The 25,451-nt window shown below is 52.7% G+C and overlaps 2 protein-coding genes and 1 non-coding gene across 5 annotated transcripts in view; 1 reads left to right on the top strand and 2 right to left on the bottom strand.

The window, feature by feature from the left end:
• Window positions 1-621: 621 nt before the first annotated feature.
• MCAM (melanoma cell adhesion molecule) lies at window positions 622-7,220 on the top strand. Of its 2 annotated transcripts, XM_034665966.1 has the most exons (16): window positions 622-652; window positions 1,774-1,898; window positions 1,990-2,197; window positions 2,279-2,349; window positions 2,436-2,523; window positions 3,355-3,534; window positions 3,625-3,746; window positions 3,828-3,990; window positions 4,077-4,195; window positions 4,267-4,408; window positions 4,577-4,698; window positions 4,779-4,920; window positions 5,009-5,080; window positions 5,267-5,414; window positions 5,671-5,788; window positions 6,257-7,220. In XM_034665966.1, the coding sequence occupies exons 1-16, from the start codon at window positions 637-639 to the stop codon at window positions 6,284-6,286; spliced, it is 1,866 nt and encodes a 621-aa protein (XP_034521857.1). In that variant the 5' UTR covers window positions 622-636; the 3' UTR covers window positions 6,287-7,220. The 2 variants fall into 2 exon arrangements, with proteins under 2 accessions (XP_034521857.1, XP_034521858.1); XM_034665967.1 differs by lacking the exon at window positions 5,671-5,788.
• Window positions 7,221-7,549: 329 nt separating this feature from the next.
• CBL (Cbl proto-oncogene) overlaps window positions 7,550-25,451 on the bottom strand; it is a 61,474-nt gene continuing 43,572 nt past the window's right edge. For both annotated transcript variants that reach the window (XM_034665964.1, XM_034665965.1), the window contains exons 11-15: window positions 23,696-23,790; window positions 18,151-18,291; window positions 17,685-17,785; window positions 16,821-17,003; window positions 7,550-15,862 (exon numbers count right to left, since the gene is read on the bottom strand). In XM_034665964.1, the coding sequence (XP_034521855.1) occupies window positions 15,588-15,862; window positions 16,821-17,003; window positions 17,685-17,785; window positions 18,151-18,291; window positions 23,696-23,790 (795 nt within the window). In that variant the 3' untranslated portion in view covers window positions 7,550-15,587. The remainder of the gene's footprint in view (window positions 15,863-16,820; window positions 17,004-17,684; window positions 17,786-18,150; window positions 18,292-23,695; window positions 23,791-25,451) is intronic.
• Window positions 24,285-24,414, bottom strand: LOC117803619. The gene has a single exon (XR_004627562.1). It is a non-coding gene; the product is annotated as a small nucleolar RNA SNORA19 (small nucleolar RNA).

Here is a 25,451-nt window from a genome sequence, read left to right as displayed (position 1 = left end):
TTCGCGGGGTGGGGGGCCCGCGCCCCGAACGGCCCGGGCCAGGGGGTCTTCGGCGGGGCGTGCCGGGCCGCGGAGCCGGCAGCGCGGTGCGGGCCGGGGCTTTGCGTCCCAGCGTGCGCTCCTCCTTCCCGGCGCCCGGGCGCCTTGCGCGCGTGCAACTCTTTGCAGCCAGTTTGCAGCCTGGATTCTGGAGTACCCCGGGAGGAGGACCGGGGAGGCGGGGAGGAGGCTGCTTCCCAGAGCGGGAAGGGGTGGAGCCGAGCTCCTCGGGGAGCTGGGGAGCGCTCTGCCTCAGGTGCCCACTCCGGGGGCCCGCGGTTGGAGCGGCGGCGGGAGGCGCAGCTAGAGCGCATCCCCAAATCCCGAATTTTGCGCCCGCCTGTTGCTGGAAAAAGGCAGCTTGCTTAGCGGGAGGGGGTGTGCGGACGCCTCCTCTCCCGCCTGGGCTTCGAGCCAGGCTGGAGGTGAGCGCGGGGGGAAGGGACGGCGGCTCCCGCCCGAGCAGGGCGTTGGCAGGAGCTGGGGGGCGGCGTGGGTCGCCTCGCGCCTACCCGGGTGACGGGATCACAGGTGGCAGAACCGAAGGATTGAGGGTGCCCAGAGTAGAAGCGCCCCAGATCCGTTACGCCTCCCGGAATGAGACCACATTCAGGTGGGAAGAGCGCCCCTGCACCGCGGAGTTTTTCTCCGGAACTGCCTGGGAGCCCGGCGCTCCGGGTGCGCGCTGCCCTTGTATGGCCCGCAGCGGTGTCGCGTGTTTCTCTTGGCTCGTTTTCCCGGGTCCCAGCCGCTGTCCGGCTGGGGAAGGGGAGGGCTAGGCAGTACCCGGCTCACTGGCCTCATGCCCGGTGCCTACAGTGTCCCTGGGGTACCCCCGGCTGCTGGCTTCCAAGCTGGGTTTCTGGGGAAAGGGCTAAATTGGGCTCCGCAGCTGCGGCAGATCTAGCTCCACCCTGCCCTGCTCCTTTAGCTGTGGGGAAACGGAGTCAGGGATCCGAGGCCTCTGCTCTGGGTTGAAGACCACTCCATCTGCCCTCCTTGTCCGGGAGCCAGCCCGGGGCAACAGCCCAGGCATCCCAGAGGCCAGCCAGATGGCGTTGAGTGACATCACCTCCTCACAGGGCAGGCAGCACGCTGGCACCACTGACGTCACTCTTGCCCACTGCCTGGCCCTTGTCCTGACCCCTGGAGGAGATTCTGACCCCTCCATGCTCACAACACTCCCAGGATGGGGGGGGGGCTCTGAGTTTGTGGGATGTTCACGGAGGTACTGCTTAGGGAGCATGTGATGGGAGCTTCTGGCCAGGGTTGGCCCACTGAGTCTTGTGGAAAATTTGGGGGGCAGAGCAGCGATGTCTTCCCCTCGGCATGGGGACACAAAGGGGCCTGTGTGGCTCAGCCTGGCACATGCCTTGCATTCCCACACTCTGAGCTCACTGGAAGGGGTGGGGGCCTGGAAGGAAAGGGGCCTTCCTCTTGGCCTGGAGCCTGGGCTGCCCCTCTGCCAGCCTCATCTGGAATTTGCTTGGTGCTCAGGGTCTCTGCTGCAATGACCAGAGACGGTCGCCCTCAGCTCCCCTGAACAGGGAGGGGGGGCAGGGGAGCGGGCTGCCTGGGGCAGCAGGTAGAGAGGGGTTGAGGGTTAGGACAGAGCCCTCTCCGGACCCTCCAAGTGGCAGGAGGAACAGCTGCAGGGAAGGGGGTGTGAGGGGAGGGCACGGAGAGCAGCTGGGGCTGATGCAGCTGCTGGGCCGGCCCCTCCTGCACCCCCAGGTGTGCCTGGAGAGGCGGAACCCCCCACACCGGAGCTGGTGGAGGTGGAAGTGGGCGGCACGGCGCTTCTGAAGTGCGGCCCCTCGCATTCCCAGGCCAACTTCAGCCACGTGGACTGGTTTTCTGTGAGCGCGCGGGCCCTGGAGAGGGTGGCGGGAGGCTGTACCCCTCCTGCAGCCCCAGGACCATCAGGTCCTCTCGAACACCTGCCCTTAGGTGCACAAGGAGAAGCCCACGCTCATCTTCCGCGTGCGCAAGGGCCAGGGCCAGAGCGAACCCGGGGAGTACCAGCAGCGGCTCAGCCTCCAGGACCGAGGGACCACACTGGCCTTGAGCCACGTCACCCCCCACGACGAGCGCGTCTTCCTGTGCCAGGGCAAGCGCCCGCAGTCCCAGGAGCACCGCATCCAACTCAGGGTCTACAGTGAGTGCTCGTCCGCGCCTAGGGGGCGGTGCGGGTCGTGGGCCGGGGAGGTTCCAGGCCCCTCGTTTCCTTCCCTCGTAGAAGCTCCGGAGGAGCCGACCATCCAGGTCAACCCCTTGGGCATCTCGGTGAGCAGTAAGGAGCCTGTGGAGGTGAGACTGGCCCGGTGGGAGGCACGAGCCCAGGTGGGGCCTGGCGGGGCCTCCATGGCAGGGAGACTCACACCCTGCCTCCCCAGGTGGCCACCTGTGTGGGCAGAAATGGGTACCCCGTTCCTCAAGTCATCTGGTATAAGAATGGCCACTCCCTGAAGGAGGAGAAGAACCGTGAGTCACCCTCTCGGCCCCCAGAAACCATGCTGACAGCAGCACGCAGGGATCCCCTGGCGTTTCATTGTGCTTTCTTTGCTTCAAGTACACATCTTTTCCTGAGAATTTAAACTGTACAGAAAATCTAGAAGGAAAATTCTCTTCCTGCCCCCAGTCCCCTCCCAGAAGTAATCTCTGCCGTCAGTTAGTGTTTGCTCTGTCCAGACAATTTCTGGGTACTTAGTCACACACAGAAATATATCGAGGCACATGGAGGCTTTTATTTTTTTATCTGAAGCCGTGGTTCTCAACCAGGGGGAGGCTGCTCCCCTCGGCGATATTCAGCCATGTCCGGGGATAGTTCTGGTTGTCGTGAATGGAGAGGTGCTATGGGCACCTAGTGGGCAGAGGCCGGGAGGCTGCTGCTGAACGCCCCCTCGTGCACAGGACAGCCTCCCCACAGCAGAGGTCGCGCTGAGGTCGCGAGACCCTGACCTCTGGCGCGGTGTGGCATATGTCGTCACACGGTACCCGTTTTCTTTGGCCGGTGAGTCCTGGAACTCCTTCCAGCGCTGCCCCGCCCCTGCCCAGGATCGCCTACGATGGGGACGGTGGAGGGGGGCTAACCATTTAGTCCCCGGTTGGTGGACGTCGCTGCAGCCAAGCGTCCTTGTGTGCATGCGAGTGGCGGCGGCATAGCTAGATGCCGAGACACACACAACCGCTGAGCTGAAGGGTCGCAGGGGCAGGGGTCCCTCTTCAGGTGCCCCTCCGGGAACCCCTGGGACCCTGGGCTGGGGGCAGCGACAGGGCTGAGGCCGAGCCCTTCTCCCCCTTCTCCCCGCCCAGGGGTTCACATTCAGTCATCGCAGATCGTGGAGTCGAGCGGCCTGTACACCCTGGAGAGCGTTCTGAACGCCCAGCTGGTGAAGGAGGACAAAGAGGCGCGGTTTTACTGTGAGCTCAACTACCGGCTGCCCAGCGGCAACCACATGAAGGAGTCCCAGGAAGTCAACGTGCAGGTCTTCTGTGAGTCCCCGTGCGGCCCTGCGGCCCTGGGCTGGGGCTGGTGGCAGCTCCGGCTGCGTGGGCTGAGGGCCACCCCCTGTGCCTGTGCAGACCCGGCGGAGAAGGTGTGGCTGGAGGTGGAGCCCTCGGGACCGCTGAAGGAAGGGGACCGCGTGGAAATCCGGTGTTTGGCGGACGGCAACCCCCCGCCCCACTTCACCATCAGCAAGCAGGTGCGGAGGGCGCCCCGCAAGGGGCCCGTGGGCCGCAGGCGTGGCTGGAGGCGCTCCGCTCACCCCTCCGGCCTCTCGCAGAACCTCAGCACCGAGGAGATGGAGGAGATGACGCCCGAGGACAACGGGGCCCTGGTCTTCGAGTCCGCCCGGAAGGAGCACAGCGGGCTCTATCAGTGTCAGGGCCTGGACCTGGAGACCATGGCATCGCTGCTGAGCGACCCACAGGAGCTGCTGGTGAACTGTGAGGGGCCCGGGACAGGGGAGCAGGCAGGGGCAAGAGGGGACGGCCCCGCCCTGCCCGGGCTGACACCGCTGCTGTGTCCCCAGACGTGTCCGACGTGCGGGTGAGCCCCGCGGCCCCGGAGAGCCAGGAGGGCGGCAGCCTCACCCTCACCTGTGAGGCGGACAGTAACCAAGCCGTGCAGTTCCAGTGGCTGAGAGAGAAGGTACCCAGGCCGGCCCGGGGCTGCGGGCGGCGTGGGGCTGCGGGCGGGCCCCTGACCGTCTCTCACCGCAGACAGGCCGGGTGCTGGAGAAGGGGCCTGTGCTCCAGTTGCACAGCCTGAAGCGCGAGGCCGGCGGAGGCTACCGCTGCGTGGCGTCCGTGCCCAGCGTCCCGGGCCTGAACCGCACGCGGCTGGTCCACGTGGCCATTTTCGGTGAGAGCCCCTCTGGGCAGAGAGCAGGCGGCCCCTTGAAGCTCCCCAGGGCTGGGTGATTTCAGGCCCTCGGGGGACAAAAAGTCACCTGCTGCCCGGGATGCTCAGGTGGAGGCGGGGAGGCAGGCTGCGGAGTTTGCCGCCACACAGCACTCCTCCCTCCCGAAGGGTCCCCGTGGATGACGCTGAAGGAGAGGAAGATGTGGGTGCGAGAGAACGCGGTGTTGAACCTGTCGTGCGAAGCCTCGGGACACCCCCGGCCCACCATCTCCTGGAGCGTCGAGGGCACGGTGAGCAGGCCGCCTCGGCCCGCGCTCGGGAATCCCTGCCCAGGCCCCGCTGCCTTGACCGGCCACCTCTGTCCTCGTAGGCACAGGAACAAGACCAGGATCCCCAGAGCGTCCTGAGCGTCCTGAGTGTCCTCGTGACCCCAGAGCTGCTGCGGACGGGAGCTGAGTGCGTGGCCTCCAACTCCCTGGGCAGAAACACCACCGCCATTTTCCTGGAGCTGGGTAAGGGCCGCAGCCTGCGCGCGGCTGGCGTGGGCACGAGCGTGGGCTCTTCCTAACCCGCCTCTCAACCCGTTTCACCGCTCACCAGCCTCCAACAGGAGCACGGGCCTCAGCACCTCCACCGTCAGCCCGCCCGTCCGAGCCAACGGCACCTCCACAGGTAAGCGGTCTTGGCGCCAGATCCGGGCTGGGCCCGGGCGGCCTCCTGCCCTGCCGCCGCCCCGGGAGCCCTCCTGAGAGGTGAGCAGGGGCCCGTCTTCTGTCAGCCCTGGGCTACGGGTGGGGGCTGTGGTGGGAACAGGGCCTCCTGGGGCCGGGAGTGACCCGGAGCGTCTCTGTGGGACAGAGAAGAAGCTGCCAGAGCCTGAAAGCAAGGGTGTGGCCATCGTGGCCGTGACTGTGTGCGTCCTGGTCCTGGCTGTGCTGGGTGCCGTCCTCTACTTCTTCCACAAGAAGGGCAAGCTGCCGTGCGGGCGGTCAGGCAAGCAGGAGATGTAAGCACGGGGCCCTGCGCCCCCACCCGGCGCGCTCCCCAGCTTGTCGCCTGGGCGGGGACGTTCCCTCCCCGCCCCCCTGCCCACTGGCCAGCTGCCATCACCCCCACTTCCTTTCCGTTCATCGCCTGTACCCCTTCCCTGAGCTGACCCCAGAGCACCTAAGAGCCCATCATCGCCCAGTCCGCATCTTTCCCAGTGAGCCTCCCTTTCCTCGCCCCAGATGCCAACCTCTTCCCTCCCTCCCTCCCCCCAGCACGCTGCCCCCGTCGCGTAAGAGCGAATATGTAGTTGAAGTTAAGTCAGATAAGCTCCCAGAAGAGATGGGCCTCCTACAGGGCAGCAGCGGCGACCAGAGGGCGCCCGGAGACCAGGTACGAGGCAGCTCCTGTGGCCAGCGCCTGACGCCGCTTCAGGGCTCGGGAGCAGCAGGGCTGACGGCGCTCGTGTCCCCGAACACTAACTCTGTCTCCCCCCTTCCTCCTCCTCTGTTGGAGACTGGGAGCAGGCCCGTCTTGGCTTCCTAACACTAGTCCCAGATGGTAGGCTGAGGCGAGTAGCCGAGGGACCCTGGAGAGGGGGTGGCTCTCGGGACTGAGAGCAAACACTGCCCGTCACCACCACCTTTTCCTCAACAGTGCCATGGCTCAGGTCACCAGATGCAGTGTGGCCAGGCCAGTTTGGGGGCCTAGGACTTCCCACCCTGCCCCACCCACTGCTTCCCTCTGCGCCTCATCCACCAGCTTTGGCTTCAGTCCCTCGTCCCTTCAGCGCTCACACCCCGGACTCCCGTCCCTGTCCCCACCGAGCCCCCCTTACCTCTCCTCTTCCCCCGTTTCTAGGGAGAGAAATACATCGATCTGAGGCACTAGCCGTCCGTCACACCGAGCGCCCTTTGCGCCGAACCGTCTTCTGCTGCCTGCTCACCCCTCCCTCCCAGCGCTCAGGATGGTCGCCAAAGCCTCGAGAGCAGGCTGCGGGGAAGGCCCCTGCTCCGGCCGGCCCGCGGGCCCCACTTCAGAGGGCCGAGCCGTCCCAAGAAGGTCCTCTTCGGTGACAACCTGCCACCGTCTCACTTTGTTGGCTGACGCTCATCCCAGGGAGGGGCCTCAGCAACAGGGGGCGGGAAGGACTTTCTCAGACCGTGTTTGCCCTGTATACATACCGTGGGTGTGCATACCTGTCTCCTACCGGCAGCCGAAGCAGGTAGCCTCTTGGTCTTGAGCTGGTTTCCTGCCCCAAAGGCTGCCTCCGTCCTTCAGTCGTGTGGCCAAAGTGAGGACTCACCGAGCCCAGGCCCCTCACACCGGCTCTGGAGAGCACCCCAGCTTCGTTACCAGCAGCGGGCCTGCCTGCTTCAGGAGGCCCTTCTGTGACCCACCTTTCTCTGGGCAGAAGCCAGGACTGGTGTCATTTCTTGAAAGAGGTGTTGGGGGTATTTCACTGTCCCTGCAGGGAGGAAGCTGGGCAGTTTTCCAGTTAGGCCACTGAGCCCAAGCCCCCCTGACCCCCCACTCATTTGGCTCCCACTGCCCAGTCTCAAGGGGTCATGTCATTAAGACTATACTAGCACCAGACTTCTATGAACTGAGCTAATGGGCTTAGGCCCCGGCAGAAGGGCCCTCACGGCAGAACGGTACTTAGGGACGAGAAGCGGCCTGGCTGGAGCTTTGGGGTATGTGCGCACGTGTGGGAGTATGTATATGTGGTTTTATCAGGTTGTGTGTAAATGTGCAAATTTCCTTTATATATATGTGTGTATATATATATATATATATGAAAAATAAAGCTTAATTGTCCCAGAAATCTCACTGCTTTTCATTCATCATGGTGCCAAGCAGCCTGGGGCCTCCGGATCCAGCACTGCACCAAAAGGAACACGAAACCTTTGCCTTTGGGAGCGGGGACCAGGGCTTACCTCTGTTTCCGAGCACATGGCTCAAGGTCTACCACAGAGGATAAGTGAGCAGAGGTGGCCTGCAGGGCCTGGCGGGGCTGTGGACAAGGAGCGACGGCCTTCTCCCTGCTTTCCCGCTGCGCAGACCTGCCTTGCGGTAGCAGCAGACCCACCACGACGACTGGGCGGGCCGTGTCTGTCGCTCTCCCACCCCCACAGAAGAGCAAGAACTCCGGTCTGCTACAACAAAAGAAACTTTATTTAAAAATATTTTTTTTTTTACAGACATGGGTGCTTGAAAAAGCTCTTTAGTTAACTGTGTATGGAAATGAAAAAAAATTAATAAATAACATTAGTATAACAGACCTCTAAATATTAATACATTGGCAAAACAAAAGGGACTTAAAATTGAAAATGAATCTTAAAGCTCTGCTCTTCTGTAAGAATATTTACCTTCTGTTTTTCTTATTCTTTACAGGTGAGAATGATTAAATACTGCTAATATAAACTTTTTTTATATTAATGACACATTTTTAAAATAGTCCACAAAAATCTCATCTAAGTTTTCGTTTTGTTTTATTTTTAACACTGATATACAAATTGGGACTCTATTCTGGAGAAAGCATCAAGCTCTCCTCAGCCCCACCCAGGCCAAGAATGTCAAAATCCTACAGAGGGAGGACTTGAGAAAGAATGGTTTCTCTCCCAATTCCTTATTAGTTAAAGGCAGGGAAGAACTGAAAAGGGAAAGGGAGAAGTAAAATATGTAGAAAACATTTTTTTTTCCCCTCTTTGCCGAAACCTACAGCGGCCACAGTCCTGAGGCTGGGCTCTGGCACGTGGGCCTTGCTGCCTTTCCCAGGGGAAAACTGGACCCCGCCGAGGGCACTGGCTGCTTAATGCTTTAAGACTGAAGTCTTCAAATAAAAGGAAAGCCAAGTCTGAAGGGAGAGGCAGGAGGTCTAGGCCAGGTCAGGATCCAGCAAAAAGAAAAGACACAAACAAACAAATGGCTCCCACTGTCAGCAGCGTCTGTCCTACCCTCTTCCACGCAGCTGGATCCTCAGGACCAGGAGGCTGGCATGCCTGAAGTGGTCCAGAGCCCTCCTGGAAATCCCGGAACAGTCTCGCCTCTTGCTGGAGACAAAGCATTCCACCTGATTAACTATGATTCTGGCTGGAACCAACCAAAGGATCCCAGGGTAATGCTCGCTTCTTCCCACAAAGCATGGTGGCGGGGGGAAGGGACCGCTGCCCTGCCGCACCTAGGTGCCCTCTCCCCAGCCCCCCCACAGCGTCTCCTCCTCCCCCCCTAGACCGTGAGGACTGACACTCAAGGTAGAGGAGCTAAGACACTGGTATTTCCATATTAAGTCCTAAAATGCAGCCTGGGATACAGCGCTGCCTTAGAAAGGCACAAAATGTTTGGCTTTTTTTTTTTTTCTTCAGTGTGCTAAAAATTGTTCTGTTCTGAATAAAGGAAAAAGATATATAAGGTTAAAAACCCCAAGTCACCACAGCCAGAAAGCAAATGTAGGGGGTACCTCCCAGCTACCACGTTTCAGCAGGAGGTCAAGGCCAAGCCACCGAGGCGGGGAGGTCAGGAGGCATCCACTCTCATGGGCACTGTGCCTACGGGCTTACCCAGACAGAAGGAAGAAGCCAAGGAGGAGAAAACACGTGGTCTCCAGACTCCTAAGTAGTTCTCTGCCTCTTCAGTTTCAAGACAGCCATGAGCATGGCCACCCTCACCCACAACAGGGTCAGAGGTAGGGAGGGAGGAGGGAGCGGACACACACGGATGGCAGGGCACGAAGCACGGGCACGCGGTCTGGCCTACACACCATCCCCAAACCCCCTCGGCAAGGCCGAGCAGAGAGGTGGTGCCAGGCCTGAGGCGTGGCAGGGGGCCCATCCTGAGCCACCCCCCCGGCCCCGTCTGGTCTCCCTGTCTGGTGCAGGGGTGGAAGGAGAATCTGTGAGAGGCAATGCAGAGGTGCAGCTCATGTTCACTGTAGGAAGAAGTCAAGAGTAGGGAGCCGGGTCATCACAACTCTGCGATCTGTCTGGCTGCCCAATCAGCAGGAGAGCGGAGGCTGGCTCTCAGCCTTTGCTCTGTACAAAAAGAGGGAGTGGTCCACCACATTTCTCTCTAGCACTACCCACGGGAAGGGGCAGGGAGATCTCCAGACAGCTGTTACCCCGCGCGAACAGCTGGCCCTTCAGAAGGGCTGACTTTCCCAGCGCTGAACGTGCGTGAGCCTCCACGCAGAGCTCGCTCTTCCTGTCCCTGTCTCCCCACGCCTCACTCCCGTGCTACTTACAAGAACCACAAACACTGCTACTCCCCTCTGAAACCAACCCAGATTTCCTAGGACACAGAGGCCCATGACGCTGCTGTCCCTCTGCTCCTTAATTCTGGAGCTAAGTCCAGAATATCAAATGCAAAGGCTAACGACCCACCCTTCCTCACGTGCCTCAATGTGTATCTTTGGATTACTAGGTTACTTCTGTGTATTCCAAACGACTCCAATAGTTTTAAAAAGTTACAAGTAATTATGAAATGCCTTACTAACATGGGCCAGGCCCTAGGATGAGGTAAGTAAGATCAAAACATAGGCAAGCAGAAGCAGTCCTGTAAAAATCCAACAAATAAAGGCTTTGATATGGGACTACAAAGAAAGCAAGTGGACGGGGAAGACAAGGTATCTGGTCTAAGGAGCTCTCGGTCAAAACTCTCCTCTAAACTGGAATCTCCGTCTAATTTATATCCTAACAACTGTCCCAACACATTCTTGCTACAGGGAAGTAGTTTCTGAGGTACCTCAGAAGGCCGCCTAAGGGGGTTACCGCAGAGCTCTCCTCGCGCAGCACAGACCAAATGCAAGGGGGAGGAGGAGGGCCGGAAGGGACAAGGGCCACAGGCCCACAGGCCCAGAGAATGAATATATTTTCAGCGCTAAAACCTGAAAAGAGCCAGAAGCCCATGGGTGGCTACAGTGGGGTTTGTGATCTGCTCTCCAAATAATACGAAAGAAGGCTAAAAACCTGAGATTGAATGAAGGCGAAGAAATGTCACCTAAGAACAGACTAGCTCCGGAAGAGGAGAAACTGCTCCTGAAGAGGGAGGTAAGAAATCTTGGATGCCAAGACTGGTAAAGGGAATTAAAGTAGAAAATAAAGCAACAAAAAGGACAGAAACCCGAATTAAGCAAAACCTAAGAATTTCCTCAATGTCCCAGATACAGTCCCTGTGCCCTGCCTTTTCACTCTCAAAAAAAAAAAAAAGGGCAGTATGACAGCAGTTTTGCTACTAAAATACTTCTAGGTTATCTATCCCGTCTGAGGCCTCTTCTCCGAGAGAGCCCCCCACCAAACCCAGCAGAGGGGGCAGGCCACTGCCACCCACCCCCTGCACCCAGGCTGGCCAGTCAGGGATAGACACCAGAGCAACGTGCAGGGCTCATCGTGTTTTTTTTCTTGAGAATAGAAGTAAGAGGCACTGGGAATCTGCACGGTGATCCCCAGAGCCAGGAGGTCGCGTGGACCTGGGGACTGGGGTGTCCAGTCCGGGGCAGTGCATGACAAGCAGGAGAAAGGACTAGGTGAAAATTTTGACAGTCCCATCTCCATTCAAGAACCCGCTGTACTTCCTATACCAGGGTCTATAAAATACCCTGCATCCTTAGGATTCCCTTTCTTTAGCCTGGATACCTGTTTCTTACATCTAAGGATTCCTAAACAGGACAGTCAATGATACAACACCGTGATCTCCTCTCACTATGCACCCTCCCCTCCGTGCACAAATGGCTTGACGCGTTTCTAAAGAAAGACTGCGACACAGGCTGAGGTCAAAGTCATGCCAGGGCCACTTTACGCTGACATGTGCATCCTGGTACTAAGTTCTAGGGTCCTGAGCTCCCTACCCCGGGAGGGAAAGGCTGGCATTTCTGAGAAGTGACTGAATTCCATCTATTTTACTGCCTGGCTCTTGGGAGAGCACATATATCCGTTCAAGACCAGGACCCAACGACAGGTATCCACCTGTCTCTCCCACACCTTCAGCCCTTCTAGGACACGGGATTAGCTACAAAGGTCTTTGAAGGACTGGGAAACAAGTCCCAAAGAGGATGGGAGATGGTGACAGGTCCCAGGAGGGTGACAGGAAACTTCACAACAAAGGGGGTTAAAGAAAGCCGTTCAGTAAAAAGATCAAGGAAGGCACTAGACTGGAGAGGGGACTGTGCGCCAATGCTTCGTTTCCACATTTAACTGCCCTACTGTGCAACTCTGAGTCACTACGCGCCTCGAGCCACCCACCACACAGATTCCACTGCAACGCATCCCGGATGGAGGGCACGACACCGCGGATGCTCCCAGACGTGATCAAGGCTCTAGGAGACACCACGCTCACGGAAGAGCCTGCATTGCTCTTACCCAGGACAGCTCTATAAGGAAATACATGTCTATGTGAAAGAGCTGTGAACACAAACCGCACAATCTTTTTGGGAAGGGCTATTTTGGGGCCAAATGCAAGGGCCAGGCGGCCCACATACAGTCCACAGGCGGCCCACGTACAGTCCACCGGCCTCGGGAAGTCCCCACGAGGTGGCAGGAGCGCGGAGCCGCACTTCCGCACGTGGGCATCACTCACAGCCGTTTGCCGAAGGAACAAGCGACCTGGTGCACAGCCGGGCCGACCGTCCGAACGCCGTTCTGCCCGGGGCGCGGCCTCCAGAGGCCGGAAGCCAATGGCAGGAAGGGGAGGTTGCAGTTTAGGGAGAAGGTCTATAACCCTGTCAGGACGTGAGGTAGGAAAATATTCTGCACCAACACCTGCGCTGACCACCCAAAACAGGCGTCGATCTTGTTAATGGTGCCTTTAGGGAATACAGAGCTTGGTCCCTACTCTGCTAGCAAATTTACAAAAACTCACTTGTATGTTTGCTGTGTGGACCATGGGTTATATTTTACTTTTCTACAGAAGAAATAAATAAGTATGAAGAAGAGCGACCCCCCTCCAAAAATTTTAATCCACAGAACAGCTACCTGATACAAAGAGCACCCTCCCCCATCCTGGCCCCGAGGCTGTGTGGGTAAGAGCACAGATGCGCAGAGTGTGTCGAGGGGGGCCGTGGGGGGACCAAGGGCCAGGGGAGAACAGACTGCTATTTACATCAACATTAACAGGTAAATGCTGAGACAAGAAACTGCCTGATCTCCTCATTTCTTCAAGGGAGGTAGATCACAGAGCCCACAGGTTTTTCCGGGAAGTAGCCTGGCAGAAGCAGCAGACGACCTACTGCCAAGCAGACACCCGACGACGGGGCAGCCTGTGTAGAACAAGCCGGAAAGAGAGAAGGGGGAGCAGGAGATCACACTGAAAAGAGCCTCATGCATCTGACAAAACCTCCAAGTGGTTTTTATCTTTTTTTTTTTTTTTAAGATTTTATTTATTTATTCGACAGAGATAGAGACAGCCAGCAAGAGAGGGAACACAAGCAGGGGGAGTGGGAGAGGAAGAAGCAGGCTCATAGCGGAGGAGCCTGATGTGGGGCTCGATCCCATAACGCCGGGATCACGCCCTGAGCCGAAGGCAGACGCTTAACCGCTGTGCCACCCAGGCGCCCCTCAAGTGGCTTTTATCTTATCCATCTGGGAAGGGACCAGAGAAGGAACCACTTGCACTTCGGAGGGAGAAAGGAGAGGGATTTGCCCAAACTGGTAAAACTCAGAGCCCACTTCTGAAAGGGCAATCTTAAATTCCGAGCAGAGCCCAGGAATTAGAAACTGCCATACAACTGGAAGATGAAGAAGGGTTACTTGTGCCTTGGTCCAAAGAAAAGTTGAGAAATTGAAGTTGTGAAAGTCCCCTCTAGACAAACGCCCACGTGGAAACTTTCCTGAGGTGATGCTGGCAGTCTCAGGCATGGACGAGGTTTGTCCTCAGAGTACGCAAGGGGAGCAAACCTCACAGAACGGTCTAACGCCTGGAAAGCCCGCAGCAGACAGCCGGTCACTGACGTGTATGTCCGACCCTAGCACCTGACAGCCCGGTCTCAGGGCCGACCCCAGGAGCCACGGAGGTACTTGATTAGGAAAACAGGGACGAGCCTGCCCTTGGCCTCTATGAGGAAGGACACAATCTCCAAAGAACATGTGGGATACACCGAATTGGCAAGAGATACGCAGAACCAGGGCTCTGGTTCTCTTGACACATCTTCAGACTACGGACGTCTGTAGACACAGAAAACTTCTAGGGTGGACAGGCACGGAAAATGCTGCTATTTTTTCTAGTTCTCTGTCTGGCTCTTCAGCATCTAAACAAAATGCAAACTGAGCGTTAAGCACAAATGAAACTTTCTCCTTACTGGCTCTCAGAAGGAGATGCCAGGTCACCGCTTCCCATTCACGGCCACCATCCCGCTCCCCGCCATGCCGACTGGGGAGCCGTGGCCAGTCAACGAGAGGTCCCGTACCGTCTATCCTGGGAATGTGAATGGCTCTGAGGCAAGAGCATAAAGCCAAAAGGTATAGGAACCGCTGAGAGCGAAGAGAAGAGTCAGAAAACATTTTAGTTCCACAGACAAAAAGATGGGAAAGAAAACGGACCTCAGGAGATTCATTTCTGTTGGGATTTAAAGATGAAAGCCTGATGATCAGATTTTGAGGAGGGCAGATGTAGCCAAGAGCAGGCTTGCTTCTGACACGAGGGAGGGTACAGCCTGCTGGGAAGTCAGCAAAGACCGGCCAGAGCGCTGACCAAGGCTCATCTCACAGTACCTTTGGGAACCTTCTCACGGCTGCCCCGCGCTGGGCCCCGAATCTTCCTCACACACCTGCACCCACATCAGCTCCTGGCTTCTCACATCCTCGGCCGCCGTGAGGTCATCTTAGCACACTACAGAAGTGTAATCACCGTGGAGAACGTGGTCCGAGAACAGCACAGAGGACTAGGGTGAAGAGGGGAGGGGACGCCCCATTCCCAAAGCCACAGGCACAAGAGAGAACCACGTCGTCGGTGGCACCCGTGTAGGACCGGTGCTAATTACCAGCACAGTGCTGTGCTACCAGGGGTGCTACCCCTCCCCTCCAAGGGCAAGGACAAAAACCTTCTGGAAGTATCACCTCACTCCTGTCCCGAGGGAGATGCCCACACAAGCTGGAACTCATTCACTGGGAAGACAAACCCAACAGATAATTCCTAACTGTCAATTTCGTGCATCTTCTACATAACAAGGTAAAAAGCATGTGAATGAAGCTTCCTAAAAGTTTTGTAGTATTCGGGCCAGAAAGCCAGGCTGGAAACGAATGTTCTTCCCTTCCCAGCAAGTAGAAACACCCAGGACCTACGTGAGCACACACACCCAGGAGGAAGGTGGCGGACTCCCACAGACTATCTTCTGGGGAGGCATGGAATGTACCTGAAGGCCTCTATCTCACAGCAGTCACTATGCAATTAGGGTAATTAACACATCGTATTGTAACAGAATCAATGTTCCTATAGAAACAGTGCTTTGGAGTGACCAGTGTCAGCTGCGAGGACCAAACAGGACTATAACGAGACAGCAACAGTACTTTTTGCCCCACCTATGTACCAAACCATCCACCACCACCACACGTAAGAACGAACATCCTACAAGCCACTTGGCCACTGTCAGTGATGGACGCGGAGCAGGAGGAGGAGGCAGGAGGCACGGGAAAGGACAGAGGGAGGGTGTTCTAAAAATACAAGACTCGAGCCGTGCACATGGTAATCCAAGCCGCAGGGAGTGCTGAAGTTGCACTACACGCCGGGGTCGGGTCTCATACCGCAGCAGATGGAAGTCTCCAGACGGCTCCTTCCTACACCTCTTGTGCTAACTCCCTGCCCGGGAGTCACACGTACAGTAGGTTCATCGTATAATCACAGGACACACACACAACCACATCCTTAACCCAGGGAGTCTCAAGCCCCCCTTGAGGATTTACAGCACAATACTTCTCCCACCGCTTTCTGGACTGTTCCCCTGGTAGGCTACCATTTAATAAAAATCCACACTCTAAGTGGGGACTGAAGAACACCTTCAAATCCACGCTCAAATAAAATAATAAAACACACTAGCTGCTCCACGTTCACTCCACTGCTTTGAAATCCTGGAACCACAGATGTGGAATCCCACAGAGAGGGCAAGACTTCACTGTGAAGGCTCCAAGGGAACCTCTGCCCCGAGGGGCCACCCAGGGAAGAGCGCTCGGCTCACTGGTCCTCTGATGCCACCGTGGGCAGGGCTGTGCTAGGTGGCGACGTGGGCGGGAGACGAGATAGAAACAAATTCCCGGAGGATATTCTTGGCCATTTCGATGTTGTTGTGGGCAATGACCAGGGCTTTCTGAATGTCCTGGTAGGAGTACCCCTGGCTCATGAGGTTCTCGATCTCACTGGAGAGCTGCGGCGAGGAGGCGGCCGCGGCGCCACCCTGCTGACAGCTGCCTGCTTTCCGCTCCGAGTTGATTCTCCGAGGGAATGGTTTGGGAGGCCTCTCAGGAACCTGGGACCCCTCAGCGAAGTCTAGAAGAGATCAAACAGAAAAGAGTTGCAAATGTGGCGGGAAGCCCTCCTGCAGCAGGAACCGTGTGCTAGGACCAAGCGGACCTACTGTAACGGGGCACTGGGGCTCTCAGAGGGCCGGGCTTTACAGGTTCCACGTTCCAGCAGCTAGCCTCCTCCTCCTCCTCCTGGCGGGAGCAACCTTCTAAATATACCACGCACCTGCTGCACTGACAGGACACCACTGTCCCCAGCGCAGACACCTGCGTCTGCGTCGTGCTCTACACACTTCGCGACAAGGGCTCGCGCGCGCTAGTGCCTGGATGATTTAAAACGTTTCTGACAGGGCCAGAGAAGACACTAGACTTCTCCTCTGACAAAGAAGGAACACAGATGCCTGAGCTGCCGTGGAGCAGCAGGAAGTGAGGCCAGGTGGGTGGGGTCACCGTCTGTTCAGGCAACTGGATGCTGCCTGTCTTTCGCCAGCTGTCTGTGCGCGGGCTTCAGCTTCCGAAGAGACAGCAACCCCGGCTGCCGCCCTCCCAGGCAGCCACAGGTGCGAGGGCAGCCCAACGGTCAAGGCCCAAATGCAGGCTGGGCTCCAAGCCCACTCCGCGTGCTCCCAGAGCCAGCACGCCCTCCTGGCAAAGTGACAGGGTCTGGAAGGCAGGAATGTGTGCTCTGAACCATCAAGCTTCATCACCAGGGTCCTAACACACACTCGGAAGAACCAGAAGTCCCTCCTGCCACCAGCCAGGAAGAGCTGGGGTTTAAGGAACAACCTCCTTTCTAAGTCTGGCAGAATCCTAAAGAATTGGACTCCAGTTTGACTTCCTAACCGAGACCTAGGACCAGCTTTTCCTCCCATGTCGACTCAAAGAGACCCAAATCTGGTGACCAAGGCAGTCACCTCTGCTGTCGCATCAACCAGGAACCATCCGGCAACTCGGCACAAACCCAAGCCGGCCTGGAGACTCACGTGTGGGAGGATCGCCTTCCAGAGACAACCAGCCGAAGGAGGAGCTGGCGTTAGAGATGTCTGAGAGGGTCCGGCGGGCCAGCACGGCCGGCACTGGAGGCTTAGGGACGTCATAGCCGTCTTCCTCATTCTCTGATCCCTCGGGGCCGGCGCCTGCGCGGCCCGCAGCCAGATGCCCTTCACCTGGAGAAAAGCGCGTGCCGTTATCACCTTCTTCCACACCCCATCCGTTCCCGCACGTACGGCATCAAAGTTACCGACTGTCTACCCCGGGCCAACCACCACGTGAGGCCCTGCGGGTGGGGATACGAGAACAGAGAAAACGCAGTCTACACCAGTCCTGCAGCTCTGCTTTCCTGAACGGGGCGAAAGCTACCCCTGCCAACAGTGGAGGCCGCTGATGCCAAGGACTCGCGCCATCTCATAGCATCCATTCTCCATTTCTATCGTCACTGTACCCTGGAGGATTAGCCAAAGGGCCTGTGTGTGCTGCCTTCTTGAACTTTCCACTTGACAAACTAGTTGATACGGAAATGGAGTATTCACCACCGACACACAAAAGAATTTCATCAATGCTCAAAAGCAAAGGAAATAAAAGGGAGCTGCCGGCACTGCAGGCCCAGGCCCTATAATCTGAATGTCTCTAGGCCCTGGAAGGATGAAAAAGCACAAAGGGAACTTGCTGTGGGAACAGGAAATAAAAGAGAGGAGAGGGTTTTGCTGCCCGTGGATCAAAGATATTTTGCAAAGGAAATTATTTAAAAGAAGTTTCTGCTAAGATCAAGCTGTCTCAAATCACCAAATATTAGAGGCTCATTCCTATGGCACAGCAATGATTTTCCAAGTGGCAGAACAGCTACTCACCGAAGGAGCTGCTCTCCGGGGCAGCTGGCGTCGCCTGGGACTGAATATTATACATTGCTTCATATGTACAGCTCTCGGTCTGCTGGTCACACTCACACGCTCTGAACCAGAAGCAAAGGAGCACGTGATCTTCAGAAACAGAACTCTGTTACCTGCAAACTTCTTAAGACTTACCTATCCCTCCCTACTCTAGACCCTGAGTCTATCGAGAGAACATATTCCTTTTGCCAGGATCACTAATAAACGTCCCAAGACTGACTCCTCTGATGCATAGTAGGTGTGTGTTTCTGAAATAACTGCAACAGTGAGGAAGTGTAAGTGGGACCGCTTAGAGCTGCAAGAGACCAAACATTAGGGGCTACACACATCTTTCTGCTTTAATTCTGGCTGGATGACATCGCACAGGCAGGAGCCAAGCAGGTGCATTGTGTCACCCCGTTCCCAGATGGGACTGTCGTGAACCTACCGTGAACTCTGGGTTGTCTCCAAAGGCCGTTTCCCATCTGGCTTTGGAAGCCCTAGAGGTCTGGAGGAGGGGGTCATATACTCGGTGTCCTCCTCACTGTCACACTGCTCCCCAGGGGGCAGCTTTGGCACAGGAAGAGGCCTGGAAGATGAAGAATAAAAGACAGAGAAAGAAAATGAAAACAATTAACAAGCTGCCTTCAACCCAGGCCACGACTCAAATCTGACAGAGCAGAACAGATGCCACCTAGGGAACTATTCCTTCTCCCGGCCGAGAAAGGTCATTACAAAAGGCACTAATAGATGTCTGCTCTCAGCCGACCACAGATGCCGCTACGTTGTCTGAGATGTGTTACACGGGGACGATACTTAATACTAGTTGGTCTCAGGCCCCAGATAAGTCGGGAGTCCCCGTCCAAGGGCTGGAGTGCCAGGTTTTCTCCTGCCGGGCCTGAAACGAGCAGCAGCAGCGGCTCTCAGACAATATGCTAGGAACCTCTACCAAATCCCCATTTTAGAATCTACCTACAGTTTCAAAGAATATACAGCTTGTCAAAAGCTTTCTCATATGTTATCTCATAGTATAAACACCTCTTCTCCTCATTTGATGTAAGAAACGTCTGAAATAGAGCTCAGGTGCCTTGGGAGCTTAGCATCAAATCTGAGACCGGACCTCCTCCCATCTTGACGCCTGCTTCAGAGATCTTGCTGTTATACCCCAAGCTCTCAGCCAGAAACTTTTGAACCAAAATTTCTCCTGCTACCCATCCCGAGACCAAAGACAAAAATAAGAAAACAAAACAAATCCACAAACTAAGAAACACGCAGGTGTGCAGAGACAGACAGACGGACAGACAGACACACACACACACACACGCTACTGGGAATGCGAGTTAAGAGTATCTCCTCCCTCCCTCTTTATACTTTTTCTGTACATCCTAAACACTCTGGAACTAGAAGGAGCACCTCCTGGATTTGCCTGTGTTTACTCAATGTTTATCTTCCCCAATTATGAAAGCAATAGCTGATTATAAGACACTTAAATGCTACAGAAACCTAACACAGACAGTCCCTATAATTTAACTTGAGACTTTTTTCCCCCTCATGTCTACACTTTTTTTGCACACGGCAGGCTGAAGTTTTGAGACGGAAGTGTATTAGTGTCTACAATTTGCTCTGAAACGGGTCCAAAAAGACAGACTGATGGATGGACAGAAGTACAGAGGGGCACCTGGCCGGCTCAGTCACACAGCATGAGACTCTTGATCTCAGGGTTGTACGTTCAAGCCCCACATTGGGTGTAGAGATTTAAAAAAAAAAAAAAGTACAGATAGAAATGTGTGATAAAATAAGGATAAGAAAATGCTGATAGTAGAACCCAGGTGGGGAGTATATGGATATTCACTGTAAAAACCTGTCACCTGACTCTAGGCTTGAAACTTTCCTTAATAAATTGTTCGTGGGAAATACCTGTAAAGATTAAGAAAAAAAAACCTAGTATTGGCAAAAATATAGGGAAATAAGTACTTTCTTACATAGTTTTAGAAATAAGACATTAGTACAACTTTTCTGGAGTGTAATTCAGCAAAAATATTTAACCAAATATGCATACCCTTGGACTCAGAAATTCCACTTCTAAGAATTTTCCCTAAGGAAATAATCAAGAATATTCACTACAGGGGCGCCTGGGTGGCACAGCGGGACAACCTGTCAAATAATAATGTACTGAATAAAGGAACTTTAAAAAAAAAGATTTGAGAGGGAGAGAGAAGAGAGTGACCCTGTGCACACGGGGGCAGGGGGGATGTAAGGGACAGAGGGACAGAGAGAAGAACCTCAAGCAGACTCCATGCTGAGCTTGGAGCCTGATGTGGGGTTTGATCTCATGACCTGAGCCGAAGCCAAATGTCAGATGCCCAACCAACTGGGCCACCCAGGAGCCCCAATATATGGAAATTTCAGTATCTCACCCACAATAATGGATAGAACCACCAGACAGAAGGAAACAGTACTAAAACAACATAACAAACCAATTACATCTAACAGACGTAAACAGAACACTCCACTCAAAAACAACATACATACACAATCCCCTCACGTCAACAGGGACATTTTCTAGACAGACAATATGTGAGGCCACAAATTAAGTCTTAACAGATTTTAAAAGATATACAAAGTATCTTCTCTGACCACAACACCATGAAATTAGAAATCAGTAACAAAAGTGAAACTGAAAATTCCACAAAACTGTGAAAATCAAACAATACACTTTTAAACAACCAAGGGATCAAAGAAGAAATTACAAAGGAAATCAGAAAACACTTAGAGGTGAATGAAACCAAGAACATGACATACCAAAACTTAAAGCAGCGCTAAGAGCATTTATAGCACTGATGGTTACATTAAAAATCAAAAAAGATCTCAAATCAACCTAACTTTACAACTTAAGAAACTTGGAAAAGAACTAACTAAACCCAAGCCTAGTGGAAGGAAGGAAGCAATGAAGACTAGAGCAGAAGTAAATAAAATACAGAGGGAAAAAAAACCCCACAACGGAGAAAAATCAATGAAACCAAAAGTTCGTTCTTCAGAAAGATCAACAAAACCGACAAATTTTATCTAGATGGGCTAAGAAAAAAAAGAGAAGACTCCAATTACTAAAACTCAGAAATTAAAGGGGAGACATTACTACCAATTCTATCGAAATAAAAAGGATTTTAAGAGAGTACTATGAACAGTTACATGCCAAAACACTGTATAACTTAAGTGGACAAATTCCTAAAACACAACACTTACCCAAGACTAAATCACAAAAAATTGAAAATCTGAAAAGACTTATAGGAGATGGATTCAGTAATCAAAAATCAGCCAACAAAGAAAAGCCCCGTACCTGACACCTTCACTGGTGAATGCTACCAAATATTTAATAAAAAACAAATACCAATTCTTTTTTTGGGAAAGATTTTATTTATTTCCTTGAGAGAGAGAGAAAGAGAGAGAGCACGCAAGCATGAGGAGAGAGGAGGGAGAGGGAGAGGAAGAAGCAGGCTCCCGGCTGAGCAGGGAGCCAGATGTGGGGCTTGACCCCAGCACCCTGGGTCATGACCTGTGCTGAAGGCAGACACTTAACTCACTGAACCACCCAGGCGCCCCACGAATACCAATTCTTTTCAAACTGCTCCAAAACTCGGAAGAGGGAACACTTCCTAACTCATTCTGTGAGGATGGCACAATCATTGCACAAAGCCAGACAAGGACACTACAAGAAAACAACAGACCAATAGCCTTATGAACACTAATACAAAAGTCCACAACAAAATCTCAGCAGAAAAGAATTCAGCAGCATATAAGAAGGATTATACATCGTTATACATCAATGGGATTGATACCTGGAATGCAAGGATGGCTCAACATATGAAAACTGATTAATATAAATACACCACATCAACGAAAGGGAAAAACCCCACACGATCATCTCAATTGGTGCAGAAAAGCATTTGACAAATTTAACACCCTTTTATGACAAAAACAATCAACTAAACTAGGAATAAAAGTACCTAAACTTAGCAAAAGCCATATATGAAACGGCCACAGCAAGCATCATACTCAATGGTGAAAGACCGAAAGCTTTTTGAAGGATCAGGAACAAGGCAAGGATGTCCACTTTCACCATTCCTACTCAAGAATGTACTGGAATTTCTTTTTTTCTTTGTAAGATTTTTATTTATTTGTCAGAGAGAGAGACAGCGCACACACGCGCATAAGCAGGGGGAGCAGCAGGCAGAGGGAGAAGCAGGCTCCCTGCCGAGCAGGGAGCCTGATGCGGGACTCAATACCAGGACCCTGGAATCATGACCTAAGCTGAAGATAGATGCTTAACCGACTGAGCCACCCAAGCATCCCAGTACTGGAATTTCTAACGAGATCAATTAGGCAAGAAAAAGAAATAAAAGGCATCCATATCAGAAAAGAAGAAAAATTATCTCCCTGTTTGCAGATGATATGATTTCATATGCAGAAAAGCCTAAAGATACCACAAAAAGGGCATGGGAAACAGTATGATGGGGTCTCAAAAACTAAAAATAGAATTACATAATCCAGGAATACTACTTCTACGTATATATTCAGAAGAATTGCAAGTAGGGCCCTGGAGAGTATTTGCTCACCCAAGTTCACAGCAGCATCACTGCAACTGCTAAAATGTGAAAGCAATCCAAGTGTCCACCCACTGATGAACGGATAAGCAAAACGTGGCACAGTAGTCACCCTTTATCTGCAATTTTATTTTCTGTGGTTTTACTTACTCACAGTCAATTGTGGTCTGGAAGCAGATGATCTCCTTCTGATGGATTATCAGAAGGTCAATAGTAGCCTCACACTGTGTCCCAACGCCTACGTCAGTCCCCTCACTTCATCTCATCACACGGGCATTTTATCTCACATCACCCCAAGAAGGGCGGGGAGTCTAGTACAGTATTCGGAGAAAGGACACACTCATACAACTTTTATTATAGTAAACTGTTATAACTGTTCTAGTTTTTTATTGTTGTTGTTAATCTCTTATATGCCTACTTTATAAACTAAACTTTACCGTGTATGTATATATAGAAGAAAACATGGTGTACATACGGGGTTCAGTACTATTCTTGGTTTCAGGCATACAGGGGTCTTGAGAGGTACCCCATGCAGATAAAGGGGATACTACTGTATATACATACACTGGAATATTACTCTGCCTTAAAGAGGAAGGAAATTCTGCAATATTCTACAACATGAATGAGAACATTATAACTAAATTAAACCAGTCACAAAAAGACAAATGCTGTATGATTTCACTTATAGGCAGTACTTAGTCAAAATCCTGAAGACAAAGTGTAACAGTGGCTGCCAGCGGTTGGGGCAGGGAAGGACGGGGAGCTATTGTTTAATATGCAAAGAGTTTCAGTTTTACAAGACGAAGTGTTACGAGCATGGTTGGTGGTGATGGTTGCATAACGTGAATGTATTTAATGCCACTGAATGGTACACTTATAAATAAGTAAGATGGTGTATATGTATATATTTTTAGAGAGGGAGAAAGGGAGAGGGAGAGAGAGAATACCAAGCAGGCTGCATGCCCAGTGTGGAGCCCAGCGCAGGGCTCCATCTCACAACCCTGAGATCACGACCTGAGCTGAAATCAAGAGTTGGATGCTTAACCGACTGAGCCACCCAGGTGCCGCAAGATGGTATACTTTGTGGGTGTTTTACCACACACACACAAAGCAGATACCTAAGAATTAAGAATTAAAATTAAAAATGATAAGAATTAAAATATTTTTTTAATAAAAGTCAACAAAACCAAAACTGCTTCTTTGAAAAGATTAATAAAATCGTTAAGCCCAGCAAGGCTGATCTATGTACACGGACACAGAGGAAACGAAAAGAGTGAGACCAACAGATCAGTTTTTACTTCTTCTTTATACCGCTCTAGGTTTTCTACGTTCTGTGAGCAAGCTGTTTAGCAGGACCAGCTCTGCTCCACGAGACACAGCCTTAGTACTCACCTGGCAGCCAGAGAGTAAATGGCACTGGCAGATGCAGAAGGCTTGATTTTGGGGTGCTCACACTCTGAACCTGCTAATGGGCTGTTATTCACATTCTGGAAAGAAAAGTGGTGAGAAAGAACCTTTTTAACACAACTCAGTGTCGCCTCTTACTTCTCCAACCTAGTCAAAATAACAAGAACAGTAATACAGACACGGACCCCACTCTCAACGCCATGCTTAGGGGTTATTACATCTGCCCAAAAGCAAAGCTGCTTTCGGGCTCAGAAGAAAGTTTAAATGTCAGGGTGAGGAAGACAGAGATCTAAAAGGAGCCAAGGAAATGGGGGTTTTTGTTTTAATTCTGCAAGATCTGAGGAAATTGGCTGTCTACACAAATACCCTTTCGAGCTTTAAAAATCTCTTTCTACGGTGAGGTCACCAGAAAGCCCGACCTAATTCATTCTCATGAATTAGACGACCTTTACTTGAGGCCTCTTGTAAGTGACCGCCCCCCCCTTCTCTTGCCACCAAGAAGTCTGCAGTTCATGTAAGGGCCCCACTGTATTCCTTACCTTCCCTGCTCACAGGCTATTCTCCCCCTTTTTTCATTTGTCTGAAGGGCACTGGCAGCATTACTACGTAGTTATACTGCTAATTAACCTTCAACTGTTTGTGTAGCACATAAGAAATAACACTGCTCACATACACAAGAGAAAGCAGGTCAATGAAATGTGCACTGGAGTCTTCTTCCTCTTGCTTACTTGGAGGCATACTCTCCCCAACTCACCTCACCTGCCTCCCCTTCACCCTGGAACAGACTCCCTCAAAATGAGCAGGGCTCCCTCTCACCAATGCTCCAGATCTTTGCTCAGAACTGTACCCCATTCCTCCATGTACTCCCCACCCCAACTCCAACTGTCCCGACACCCCTTTTTTCCACTGTTTTTCTCCATAGCTCGCTCATCAGCAACGAACGCCCTTTGTTTTATGAACTTACTGTGTTTATTTTGTCTCTACCCCACTGGAGATGTAAACTTTGTGAGCGTAGGATTTTTTGTGGAGCACATACACAAACGAACCAACAAAAGAACAAATAAACCTCCCCACCCCCAGGTTTGGATCCTTTATCTCATGCTTACAAAATAATGAACCGCTAACCTTTTTTCAATCTATTCTCTTAGAAATCCATTTTGCATACTACTAGATTTATCTTTGTAAATCGTCATTTTGCTCATGTCACTCCACTAATTAAAAACCTTCAAATGCTCATTTCCTAACAAATAAATTCAAATTCTTTTGGCCTTGATGGGATTTTCCAGGTCCTCTGATCTAGTCCTAATGCCCCCCTCTAGACCTTTTCCCTCCTCTGAAATACAAAACTTCTGCTCCACTCAAATAACTACCTCTAGTTCCACAATATACCTCAAGCATTTGTGTCCTTGTACTTCTGACCTTAACACTATTCGCTTTGAAAAGAACACTTCAAATTCAGAATGCCATTTGTTCCATAAAGCCCTCATGATTGCTCTATTTGGAAATAATCTCTCCTTTCTCTACAACTTACATGCTTTCTATTCATAATACTCATTTATACTATACGAATCCAGCCACACAAACATATACACATATATACGCAGGTGCACAGATGTGCACCTATTGTGGTCTTTACAAACATACTTTATCTGCTCTAGTAACATCCTTCCTGAGGGTATGTATACGTCTGAGGGTAGGGATGTTTCACTGTCTCTGAATCCTGTACAAAACCTACCACAAA

Source organism: Ailuropoda melanoleuca, chromosome 8 (genome assembly GCF_002007445.2).
Source record: "Ailuropoda melanoleuca isolate Jingjing chromosome 8, ASM200744v2, whole genome shotgun sequence".
Taxonomy (NCBI): domain Eukaryota; kingdom Metazoa; phylum Chordata; class Mammalia; order Carnivora; family Ursidae; genus Ailuropoda; species Ailuropoda melanoleuca.
This window is presented reverse-complemented; position numbering and strand designations above follow the sequence as displayed.